Source organism: Cygnus atratus, chromosome 9 (genome assembly GCF_013377495.2).
Source record: "Cygnus atratus isolate AKBS03 ecotype Queensland, Australia chromosome 9, CAtr_DNAZoo_HiC_assembly, whole genome shotgun sequence".
Lineage (NCBI taxonomy): Eukaryota > Metazoa > Chordata > Aves > Anseriformes > Anatidae > Cygnus > Cygnus atratus.
The window spans coordinates 12,555,346-12,568,401 of NC_066370.1; the positions used below are offsets into that span (position 1 = coordinate 12,555,346).

The window sequence follows — 13,056 nt, forward strand, 5'->3', positions numbered from 1 at the left end:
AAGGTTAGAGATAGAAGAAAATGTAGCAAGGAAATTCATCCCTAAACTTTGTGTTGCAAACATTTTATTGCTTCTGAATATGGTTATATACCAAAGTTTGTTTTTTATTTTTTTTAATTTGGTGTCCGTTTTATTTCCTCTGCAGTGATACAGTCACTTTCTACCAGCAAAGTTGCAGCTGTTACAGCTGTCACATCAGCAAGTACAGTTGTCCCGAGTCCCTCTACGGTATCCGTTACTAAAGGTAACAAGAAATTTCTCTGTAAGATAAATACTAGAAATATGCCAGTGCTGCTTTATGCAAGTGGTCTGACTCTGAAATTAGATCTTGTGACTGTGGGTTCATTTCTGTTGTTAGCAGGGTTTGAATTAATTTACAATGACATCTGGGGACTGGGAAATTTACAGTGACTTCCCCCTCAACAAAGCCGAAAGCATAGGCAAGTACAGAGAGGAAAGGGAATATTCTGAAAAACTACTATTGAGTACTATAAACATTGATCATTTCAATCCATCATTGCAGAAAAGCACAGAGCAGCATGTATTTAATCACAGTCACTGCTGTCCTCAAAATAGTGACTGAAAGTCCAATTCTTGCAGAATTGCTGTGTCTTTCCCCTCCCAGCTGAATGACCAGACTGCCTGGCTGTTCTGGGTGTGGAACATCTCCTGCTCGTGCCTTGGCAGAGTTCTGTCCTAGATGTGAGAGCTCACTGGTGACAATTTGAAATCCCACTAGTAGCTAAAATTGTTATTAGCTTTCTGTCCAGCTCTTTGCTTAAAAAAAGGCCAGCACACATTTTTAAGCAGTTCAGTTTAGATCATGCAGTCATATGCAAAACCTCGGCAATTGATGATGTGCATACATATTTTCTAAAAGGGATGTCATCATGTTGAGATTTGGAGGGGGAGCTGGTCATGTTCTTGTGGCTTTCCTGCAGTATAGATGAAGCTTATGTTCTTCACAAGGTCAGGTTTGTTCATGTTTAAAGGAGAATGCAAACAACAAATTCAGTGACGTTATTTAATATGTAAGACACTTAGTCTTATTGGAGTCTTACTCAAGACATTATTTATCAAGCTGACGGGTGCTCTTTCTTTTGAAACGTGTTCTGTTTCTTTGAAGTTAAGATGGAGCCTGATTCAACGGGACAAAACTGCAGCTCTGTGGGTACTCAAGAAGGTCAAGCAGCAGTAAAAACAGAAGAGAGTTCAGAACTTGGGAATTACGTTATCAAGTAATTGTTCATTTCTTTGTAAGGATTTCTGGTCTTTGAAACTCCAGGGGAGTTGGAGGAGACTCTAGGGATGCATGCAGCATTGTTAAAAGTTTGACTCAGAAATACAATGTAAAATCTTCTGTTACATACACCATTGTATCAGTACTAATCCTGTTGGATGGCGTTTGTTTCAGGCAGTGTTGCAAGTCTTCCCTAATGGATTTGTACTCAGGGCTCCTGGAAAGGTGGGGGGCAATAAATATTTGTAGTTGTTTTGGGGTTTGCTAAAATCTCGAGCTGCTAAGATATCTTTATCATCCAACACTTGGACAATTCCCATTGCCACTGTGTTTTTATAATGAGGCCAAACTGTACACAGTGAAATTCAGGTGTAAAAGGGAGCATCTGAAATAAGTTGAACTGTCTCTCTTCTTGCCTCTCTAGTCTTCATAAGATCATATACTTCTGTAATTACTTAATATGACGGCTTCTCAGTTCAGAATTGGAATTAGATGATAAATATCATTGGAGTATTAGTTCACTGGACTCTGTGAAATCCAGTGCCTTATTTGTGATGTTCTTGGAAGTACTTTTCAGTGGTATTTCACCAGAACTCAGTTTGCAATTTTTTAGTTTTTCTCTGGAAATTTCCTGTAATGCGTAGGATGTCCTTCTGCTCTTGATTCTTCAGTGGCATATTTCCCCGTCTCCATGTTTTGAAAAGCGTTGTCTTGATACATCCCTGTAAACATTATCCTGATGGAAGGTATGTGTAGCAGACAGGAATAAATATCAAGTCACTACACAGTGGAAATTGTCTTCGTTGCAGCTGTATGAAACAGATGGCCAGAAGTGTACTTTCCATCAGTTAAATACAGTACGACTGGTTAAGTGAGATTTACCTAAACTCCCATTAGCACAAGTTTTAATGTTAAAGCAAAAGTGCTGGCATCAAATGAGCCACTGAGTGCAACCATTCTCTATAACAGGAACCTCTCCTTCTTACGGAATTTTAAGAGAGAGCCAGCTGATGAGCAGCAGCAGGGAGTATAAAGCTTCCCATGCAGTATCCCGTGTTCCCACTGGGACAGCCTGCACTAATAGGTGCTTCTTACCCCTTAAAAAAACCTTCAGTCTTCAGTTTGTTCAGATTGACAAATGCAGCTTCATGTGTGGATGCTTCAGCAAGAGGAAGGGCTGCTTGAAATACCTTCTCCAAACTGGGGCATAACAGTTTATCCTCACACTATTACTGCTGTAATGCTTTGGATCTAGGGGCATTAAACCATGTAGTGATTTTGAAACTTTTTGCGTCTGATTTATTACTTCCAACAGTATTCTTTATTGTGATTCTCTTTATCCTTTGCAGCATAGAATATTTGGAGAACATCCAGCAGCTCTTAACAGCAATAGTGAAGAAGGTTCCATTAATTGCTGAAAAAAGTAAGCAGTGCATGAAAAGACTTTGCTCTCTATTTTCAATGTATCAACAGAATGCCTCGCATACTCCGTAGCTGAAAAATTAATGAAAAACGGAACGAAATGAAGCCATTCTCCTAGAGAGCTTACTCCATGGGTTATTCTAAAGACACTTAGAATTAGGTTCTTCCAATAAAGCCAAGTAAAGCTGTAAGCAGTTAACTTTTTCAATTACAAATAGATTGTATTTCCTCACATAATGGTTGCAAGTAGGTCCTCATTTTCCCTGGTTTTCTCCTTAGTAGATGTGCTATTTTTTTAATGCCTGGGTTTCAGAAATACTTGCAAATATGATAACAGCTCAATATTGGAATGTATTTTGTTTTTATATCTGTCTGTCTATCTATCTGTCTCTCTGTCTTCCAAAGGAAGAGAGTTTGACCAATAAGACAGACTGAGAGGTCTACATCATTACAGTTCAGGGGTGGGAGAGAAAACTTAAAACAGCCTATAGCCACAGATGTCTGGGTATCCTGACCAAGAATGATGCTGTTTCGGCATCCAAAGAACATTGGGTGCTGCACACCTCTGTGGTGTTCTCAGAGTGAGTGAGCACAACATCTGTATGGCCCTTGAACCTAAAAGCAGAAACACATTTCCTCCTTCCTCCTCACTAGACAACATTGTAAGCAGGATGTATTTTATTTCACCTACTAAAATTTAATACTGTTTTTGTCTTTGTGTTTTCTAGGTGAAGATGCAAGCTCTTTTTGTGCCAGTTCAGTGGAACAGTATTACAGTTGGAATATTGGGAAGAGGAGGGCAGCTGAGGTAATCTTCTTTGTTTTATAAGCAGTCATTAGGGACATGAGAGAGGTTTCTGAATTACAGAACCTGCCTTGTTGGTTGTTCTTGTTTTCTGAAGCAGTCTGTTGTATTTTAAATGGAAGCATTCCTTACCACGAGACACACTAATTTCTGCTCAGCTAATGATCCAGTTTATTGTTTGGAGCCTTTCTCAGACAGAAGGGACTCAGAAGGTCACTTTTCAGTTGAATCAAAGTAAGACGCTTCTGGAACATCTTAAAATTCAGAATTTTTGCAAACTGTCCTGTTAACACTTGGTTCTCATCATTCCTCTGTGGCATTGTATGGTCTTGTGAATTTTCTGCAATATACTTTGTCCATGTTTTTGTGGGATTGTGGCTGTTTTCCTGTAGGAAGAGCATTGAGAGTACTAGTACTGAAATACTATGTCATAGCTTGTCTGTTCACCAGAGATAAATATTTCAGTTAATCTGGATCTTTTTGTATTCTGGTTGTTATATTTCCTTGTGTTTCTTAACAATTTTATCATCTTGCTATGGACTTTTACAAGGAAGATTGTAAAACTGATTAAATCTGCTGTCACCAACATAAGTGAAAAAAGAGTTTAGCCAAAACTTTAAGAAGCATCTTTTGCTGTAGTGGATTGTTTGCATTATGCCGTCTTAAGATGTTATTTGGAAGAGGAAACAGTTCAAGTCAAGGCAAGTGTGCCTGGGCTCCTGTATATTGCTCTTTCTTGAGGTTTTGGTTGGATGAGAAAGAGTTTAAATGACCTGTCCAGAACTGCCAAAGATAACAGGATTAGGACCATCTCCCACGTTTGGTTTTTTTTTTTTTTTTTCCTTGTCATTCTGACTTCTGAGAAAATCATGATTCTTTTGTTTTCCTTGCAACCTGCATTGTTGTTCTGGGTCATATCTAGCCTTAAACACTTCAGCCAATGTGATGAGCTGTTTCTCTTTGGTTTGTCACAGTGGCAACGAGCAATGACAGTGAAGAAGATCCTTCAAGAAATCATAGAGAAGCACCCCAGGTTTCACAACATTACACCGCTGAAAACAAAGCATGTGGTGCAGTGGTGTCGATGCCATGGCTACACTCCACCTGACCCTGAGACCCTGCGAAATGATGAAGACTCAATTGAAGATGTGCTGACACAGATAGACAGCGAGCCAGGTGAGCAAGCAGGGACAGAAAATTCCTTTTTGCCAAAGGCACTGTTGGTTAAATTGGCTCAAGAATGGGTATGCTCACCCATGTGCTGTCTCTTTAGGAGAGGGTTTTTTTTTTACTTAATTCACTCAGGAATAACAGATATTGGAGACCCTAAGAGCAAGCATACAAGTGAAGCTGTCTCTGGTGTCTAGAAATACTGATGCTCTGTGGGGCCTCTTCTGGGTTTCGTTGTGCTTTGGGGCCCCTGGAGGCCCAGTGTAGGTATTTGTTATGAGAGATGATTCCAGATCTGCAGTGCAATCATTTATAAGTGGGTACAGAAACTCATTATTGGGTAAGCTTAGCCTCTGTTCAAAGACTTACTGTGCAAACAGTGTGAATGAGCTTCAGGTACAAAAGATTGTCTGGCAACAGCAGCGTGGAGCACACTGGGGGTTAACTTACCTCCAGAAGTGAAGTGAATTGGCATATGTGAAGCTTCATGTGGTGGTAATATAGCTTCTGCATTAGTCCTCTAGGCTTAGCTCTGGGATCTCCACAGTCCGTTGGAGAATATATTAAACGTTCATCTTCAGTTTCATCCGTTCTTTTTAGTGAAGCTCCCTTGTTTCACCTTCAGATAATCCCTTTCCTAAAGCTGAATGTTATTCTGTCCTGATTGTACTTGAAGTCCTTGTATTTCACGGAAGTGTGTGATTAGTCTTTGCTAAGCCTGGTCCTGCACTGCAATTGTTGAAGGAAGCATATATCTACCTTTTAATCTGTTTGTCTAAATAACTAGGTTTGTGTTTATCTTTGAAGAAAACAATCTGTTTACTGCTTAGCTTTTCATAAGAGGTTTTTCTGGTTCATGCTGATCATGCAGAGAAGAGGTTACGCTTTTGTAATTCCATTGGGAATCTGTCTTCTGATTTTTCTTAAAAACAAAACAAACAAAAAACCAACTTGATAATACTCATCACAATGTAAAAGGTGTGATTTAGTGTTAAATGGTGCCTATGTAGTAAAACTCCACATCTCCAAGCAAGTTGAAGAGCATCAGACTGCCTAGCCAGTTGTCAAAAAACTTCTGTAAGAATGTTTAGGAGCCTGGTTTTGTTCAGAGTACAGTCTTCTTGATTGGTGTAGGGGCAGATAAGAGAGCACTGAGTGTAATAAAGACATAATTAGAAGTCTCTCAGTGACTGTTAGTGTTTCTGCTCATCCATATGTTTGGTAGGAACTACAAAAATAACTTCCACTTACCTCAATTTCTTGCCATATTTTGGGTATGCATCTGTTTGTAAGCAGCTTTCCATAATCTATAATTTGTTTAATTGATTGCTTCTTTTTCAGAATGCCCGTCATCTTATAGCAGTGGTGAGGATCTGTGCCGAAAATTAGAGGAGCTACAGCAATTTCTGAAACGAGAACCAGAACATGAAGAGGAAGTAGATGTTCTCAACTTCAGTGAGCCATTAAAAATAAATATTAAAAAAGAACAGGAGGAGAAGCAAGAGGAGATGAAGTTCTATTTGTCTTCCTTGCCTGCATCAGAATTTGTGAGGGACACAGCAGAGAAGGTAATAAGTGAATCATAAAGCTAGTATGAATTGCTGCTCAGTTGTGGCCTTACATTCATTTAGTTGCCTTTCTTTCATCTGTATGGGCCTCTGGATGCTTTATTAAGGTTTTTATAAGTGGCCTGGATAAATCTGACCTTCTGGTTCATGATGCTCAGCTGGCCAGTGCTGGCAGAAGTGAAGCATGCCAGCTGCTGGGAGATCATTTCAGAGAAGCTGCATTGCCAAGCTTAGCACCAGAAAAATTGGTCTGGAAGTCCAGAAGCAAGGGGAAGTAAGGGAAAAGAAGCAGTGGCATGGAATGCCTCCTGTCCTATCTTGTGAAAGATCTGGGCTTGTTTCCTGGACTGATGCTGCTCCTGGAAAGGGGGATGCAGTAAAGTTAAGATCACAGCAAACTTCTCTACTTTTTGGTCATTCCCCTGCACCCGCCAACTCAAATTAGGGCAAAAGAAAGGGAGAGAGTGGTCTTCCCTCACAGCAGCAGGAAGGAAAGAGAGGAGGAGGCTTACTCAGGTTGTAGGAAAAGGTGCTCTCCACTGAGAGACAGAAGCAGCATATCTGTCTCTGCCTCAGATGTTGATATCAAGGGATGAAACTTGGTTTGCAGTATATCCAGTCTCTTCCTACACGTGTGACAAGGGCACAGGTGTGATGGGAGTGGAACTGGGGGATGAAATTCTTTTGATGCAGAACTTTTGTGCCAGAAGTAATTTAAAGCTGTTTCAGTTGTCATAGGTGCAGGGAAGATTATGAATACATGGACTGAATATATGTTCAGTTTTAAAATGGGACTTCTATTTGTAACCCGAAATACCTAATACAACTTTTTTTTTTTGCGGACTCCCTGTAACAAAAATGAAAATCTGCTTCTTTTTTTGTTTGAGAGGCATTTCTGCAGGCTACTGTAATGTTCAAGCTTCATTTTCTCCAGAATTCTTTTAAATGAGGCATGATATTATACTGTCTGAAAATTCTGCAGAGCCTGCTTGCTTGTTTTTTAAATACCCTTTATAATAGATTGTTTCTATTATACCATTGCCATCTCATCTGTAGCAAAACGTGAGTTGTGTTACTTGATGTACTAGTTCTTTTTCCTCTTGTATTTTATAGATAGGGATTTCTTTTCAGCCTGCTGAGGTACAAAAGAATGTTTATGCATCGGTAATAGAAGATATGATTTTAAAGGTAAGAAATCACTTTACAATAAGAAACTTTCTACAAATGTATTAACCCAGTAAGGTAGGGGAAAAAAAAAAGATGAATTATCCATAGTAACATGCATTTATGAAATCAGGAGATGCAGATTCTGATGTCAATATAATGTATGTGTATAGAAGGATATATAGCTGGATGAAGAGAGTTGTGTATTTCTGTGTGTGTTTTCAGCTTCTTAATTGTCTGTTGGCTTGAACACAGGATGCTGATCTGCACGTCCTGACTTCCAGTAAGATACAGGCTCCTCTTTAACTTTGAAAGTACCATCTTGTTTGCCCTACCTTTTAGAACTGTAGGGGGAAAATCTGCTAAAGGTCAATAAGACTTGATTGTTTTATGGGAGGATTAACTGTTTTTCCATAAATACCATTGAGTTGCTTTTTGCCTGAGTTGTCTCTACTGGGAGACTGCTGAATTCCTGAAGTCAGTAGCAATTCTCTGTTGTGTAAGAAATCATTCATCTGTCATTCAGTTTTGTAAAAGCAGAGAATCTTTCTTACTAAAGCTTTGAACGGCATGGAATTGGAGTTCTCAAGTTTGGACTGAAGGCTAATACAGATTATTTTTAGCAGTGCTCTGTTGTATTTCAAGCCAAAGATGATTTTTTAGGTTGTTTATACAACAGCATTTTTTTTTACAGTTTATACAGTCTGCTGTAGATCACTTTTATAAAGTTAATCGATTCCAGGTTATATGTATACTTGCGTGCACACTTCTCCTGTACTGTCACTTACTATAGTTGAAGTCAGATATAGATATATCTGGTTTTAGATACAGATTATAATCATCAGATTGCTCCAGTATAATTGTTGAGTATTACCAGCTTTCCTGAGTAAAAAATCCCAGAAACTTCTGCTGTAGTCTTGATAAAGGCTCAGAAAGCAGAGAGCCCTAACTGACTTTTAATTGAGCCTTGATTAAACCAGTATGTAGGGCATACAGCTGCTGTGCATCTGCTGTCTAGGATGGGAAGTTTTTGTGTAAGTGTCTTGATGCAAACCTGGTGGGCCCAGGCTAACAAGGATATACCAAGTACCAGGAGAACGTCTGGCATCTGCCACTTACAAACAAGCTCTAGCATGTGAGGCTGGGCCCTAAAATGCTCTTGGAAATGCACCTGCGATGTGCAGATGGATGCACGTTGCATCCATCCATCCATCCTGCAGCACACGTGTGCTCTGCGGGTCCAGAGAGAAACCAGACTGGGCAGTTGTAGTCATGAGCTGTGTGTATCCATAGGCCTCTTTCTGTTAAATATATACTCAGTTTTTATCACTGGGCTTTATCACCTAGGAGTTGGACTTGATGATCCTTATGGGTCTCTTCCAACTTGGGATATTCTATGATTGTAATAAAAGTCACTTGTGCATCTTGAACTGCCTTCCCCCTGCTAATTTAATACAGGACTGAAGTGAGTCAGATTTTCAGATTTCAGATCAGTTACACTGATAATCTAGCGAATAGCATGCTGCTTTCCTCTTTTTATAATGCTGTCACCCCATGTTGCCTTTTGTCACAGGCCACTGAACAGCTTATGAGTGATATCCTACGGCAAGCCCTGGCAGTGGCGTACCAGACAGCTCCTCACAACAGGTACAGCATTTGGACTACTTATGCCAGCACTAAGGGCTGAAGTACTTGAGGAATTCTGGCAGATTTTGTGTGGTTCAAACCATGTGAGCAAGGGATTTCCAGATGATATGGGGTAGTGTGTGTGCATGAACTACAGGGGTTAGCCATCTCCTAGCTCCATAGTGGCAAATAAGTGGAAACACAGACATTAAAAACTGAGGCAGGACTGCTGGTATTGCCATGCTCAGAGGCAAATAACTTGTTTTAGCAGAGCTGTATTGGAAGGACCTTCTCTCATCCAGTTCAGGTCACCATGTAGACAACTTACTTCAGCAACCTCAATATTCTGTATTTTACTGATACACTCTTCTGGCTCAGATACTGAGTGATTTTAATGGTAACCATGGAACCACATTTGATTTGTGTTTGGCAACATGAAATTGAAAAAAGTAAGACTATGAGAAAATGGACAGTTTAAATATTACCTAGATGCACTATATAAATATAATATCTGTAATGTAACTGTGCACACAGAGTTTGTGCTACAGAAGCTCAAGAATCAATACTTCAGCACTTTGTTTTACTGTGCCAGCACCCAAGATGTTTCCCGTAGTCATTTGAGTGGTTCTTTTGTGCTGTGATATTTTAATGGTGGTTTTTTTTTGGTGTGTGTGTGTGTGTGTTGCTCTAACCACATGCTCTTTTATCCTGTTTTTCATTTTTATTATTTTTTCTCCCTGTTAGTAAATTGAACGACTTGCTTTTTTATGGGCATGTCTTTTTCTGTGTTATAAAAACACTCTGATGCATTCCCTGCAGGACTCCAAGAGAGATCACAGTGATGAATATTCACAAAGCCATCTGTAACATTCCCTTTCTTGACTTCCTCACAAACAAGCATATGAAGATACTAAATGAGGAACAATGAAATAGAGCAGAGAAGATACTACGGGAAAGGTGGATATATGACTGAAGCTGGGATGACAAATCCAGTATTTCTGTAGGACACTATTACATACATTTATAACATTGGGCTACTAGATTGTTACCTCCAATTAAAGATGCACCTTAATGCAACAGAATGATGCTCTGTTCCAAATCAAGTTGTTAAATGTCAGTGTTTACTTGGTAAGTGTATGTTCAGTGGCTGAACAAACATTGTCAGTTTGCGTCAAGTTGCTAGCTATGAGAGGCTCCACTGTCCTGGTCCCCTGATGACAGCTGTATTGATGAGATTGAACATTTTCCTAGAAAAGAAATTAAGCTTTCTGATGCAGTCTACATACCATTTGGTTTTCCATGCAGTGGGCAGAACAGTTGCTTTGGCACTCAGAATATGAGAAAATTCAAATTCAGTATTTAAAGGTGGGTTGTTTGAGTAGATGGGTTGATTAGTTGGTTAGGTTTGGGTGCAGGGGAGCAGAAGGCTGATGGCTGCACCAAATTCTGCCAGTCCTGTTTGATTGTCATGTATGTGGCTGAGAACACAGCTAGGGAGGCTTGTTTGCTTATTCAGTTAAGTGCAACCTGACCAAATTACTGACGCCTCTTTAGAGGAGGTCAGATCTCACTTTTCTCAGTCACCACAGAATGGGTAGACTGGCGTATGCTCAGTCAAGATGAGTAAACCGTGGTCAGGCTTTGTAGGATTTGTCTGGCTACTTCTGCACAAGAAAAGAGAAGAACATGGACGGTATTCAGTGTCTGTGGGCTTGGACTGGCTGAAATCCTGTGTTTGCCCAACAAGTGCCTCTCTAGGCTGCCAGAAGTTTTGGAGTGTTACAGTGGAAGGCCAGTGACCAGCTCTGTTGTACAAGTCTTAGTGTTTTAACAGCGTTCTCTTAATGATCACTTTGGATTAGGAAGTGCCACTTCAGGTAAAGTTCTGCTGAACACACAGAGGCCTGATAGGATCAAAAAACCGAGAGGTTTGTTGCTTGAGGTGACCTCCTCTGATATCCTGACTGCGGGAGGAAATTCTGCTACTAACCCCAGCACTTACCTGTCTTGGGAACATTGATGGTGTAGGAGAAATGTCTGCAGTCTGGCTATCAACACCTTTCTGAAGAAGGCTTCCATAACAAGACCCTGACCACCACCCCCTCTACTAAGCCTCAGTCCTGCCCCATGGGTGCTTGCAAGTAGTGTGAATGAGCCATGGCAAAGTCGGATGGGACCCCTGTTGGACTTTCATGCTTTCAGGCATGTGAGGCAGCGCTGTCAGGCAGGTGGAGCATGGGTCAAATAGCCAGAGCCTCCATTGTGCTCATCTCAGCTGGGTCACTGATCTGCATGGCCTTTGATTTAATCACTCTGTGCCTCAGTTTCCCTATCTCTGAGTATGGGGAGCAGGATACCTACCTCACAGGGGTGTACTGAGGCCTCTCACTCTTGTTGGTGCCGTGCTTTGGCAATACAAAGCCTTTTATAAACATTAAACTGCAGTTATCTTTCCTGGTCGAGGATAGGAACAGAAATCTTCAAAATGTCATCTTTTGGTGCTTTTTTTGGGCTAGAAGACGGGTGATGATAACTCTAGCTGTGTGCAGGAACAGTGGAAGATGGTTCACATAGAGGGTGATTAAAAGCTTCAAGGAGAGCTGACTTAAGTTGAATGCAATTCTTGATCTGCAGAAGGTACTGCGTACCTTAGATGAGATACTGCCTTTCTTCTCCATCTGGAATAAAACCAGGGTCTGCAGATAAGTCCGTCTTAGTTCATGAGAGCTGATGGGGTGTTGCAGTTAGCTTAAATACAAGTGGCAGAACCTGGTCCTTGAATCTATGAAATGAGACTGATGGATGAAATCCAAAGAACATTCAGAGAAGGATTTAGATGCTCCCTATGCAGGGCATTTCAGATGCTCTGGATTCAAAAGGTAATCCTGGCTTTTTCAAGTGAGCTTGTGGCAGGACTGCCTGCACAGGAAAAGTGCACAGCTTAGCCCTGACATTAGTTTTCTGGTGGAGGTCAGCATGGAGGAGTTGAGCATTGATTATGTCCTAGTTCAGCAGGGAGGAATCCAGGTAACTGGGGAGCTGCTGACCCCACACTGTGTCTGTAGACTGTTGCAAGCTCAAAGTACATGTTGCGTTCAGGCCCCCCTGTATGCAGCTTTTACAAAAGAGGCCATTTCTGAGTTATCTGTCACTCGCTATGACAGCCTGCAGGTTGTGTGGGAACAGCCTTTTGGCAAACTCAGTTCTGCTAGGATCTTCTGAGATGATACACATTTTCAGCCCCCGTCTTTTTGTGGGCTTAGTTTCTGGGATTTCAGTGTGCCCAGAGCAGTTTTTCAGAATGCAGGAGCTTGTATTTGGGCATCCGTTTGCAAGCTGTGGCTTCCTTGCCTGTGTCCAGGTTGTGGAGTCTCCTTCTCTGGAGATAATCAAAACCCACCTGGATGCCATCCAGTGCAATGTGCTCTAGGTGATCCTGCTTGGCAGGGGGGTTGGACTGGGTGATCTCCAGAGGTCCCTTCCAACCTCAGCCGTTCTGTGATTCTGTTCTGCTTTTCCATGAGGAAGAGTTTTTCAGAATTGGAGTCCTGAAGTGGGCAGGTGGATGCCTGTTGTTCCTAATGGTGTTCTTGTGGTGGAGATCTACTGATAACATTTCCTAGCAACCACAGGTTATTCTCCTAGGAGATGCCATATTAATAATACATAAAGTTTGCTGAAGAAAAATAAAATCTGTTAAAAGCAGATAGAAAATAACACATTTGTTATAGTCCTTCAGATGTAGGAAATGTTTGCAACGCATCCTTTGATTTTTTTTTTTTTTAAAGTGGTGGGAGAAAAATCTGTCAGTGAGACGTTCCTGTGAGAATTGGCTTTGAGGTGAACGAGAGGTGGTGGAATTGCTCACGCCTGCTCAGGTGTGTGCCGAAATGTTACGGTGTATTTCCCTGTAAAGAGTCTTAATATGAGTTATAGATCTCTTTACAAATAATTGCCACTCTTTGTAATGCCGAGTGTTTAAATCCTTTATGTTATCTGTATTATACTGTATAATTGTGTAAGATACGTATGTTTACAATAAATCCTTTTATTAGCTGTGA

The 13,056-nt window shown here is 40.8% G+C and overlaps 1 protein-coding gene across 5 annotated transcripts in view; it reads left to right on the forward strand.

Annotated features, from left to right (window-relative positions):
* The window catches only part of YEATS2 (YEATS domain containing 2), a 47,872-nt gene extending 34,816 nt beyond the window's left edge, over nucleotides 1-13,056 (forward strand). For 4 of the 5 annotated variants that reach the window (XM_035544979.2, XM_035544983.2, XM_035544984.2 and 1 more), the window contains 9 exons: nucleotides 146-244; nucleotides 1,127-1,238; nucleotides 2,590-2,663; nucleotides 3,391-3,470; nucleotides 4,442-4,643; nucleotides 5,979-6,205; nucleotides 7,319-7,393; nucleotides 8,943-9,016; nucleotides 9,815-13,056. In XM_035544979.2, the coding sequence (XP_035400872.1) occupies nucleotides 146-244; nucleotides 1,127-1,238; nucleotides 2,590-2,663; nucleotides 3,391-3,470; nucleotides 4,442-4,643; nucleotides 5,979-6,205; nucleotides 7,319-7,393; nucleotides 8,943-9,016; nucleotides 9,815-9,923 (1,052 nt within the window). In that variant the 3' untranslated portion in view covers nucleotides 9,924-13,056. The remainder of the gene's footprint in view (nucleotides 1-145; nucleotides 245-1,126; nucleotides 1,239-2,589; nucleotides 2,664-3,390; nucleotides 3,471-4,441; nucleotides 4,644-5,978; nucleotides 6,206-7,318; nucleotides 7,394-8,942; nucleotides 9,017-9,814) is intronic. The other variant, XM_035544980.2, reaches the window with a different exon arrangement.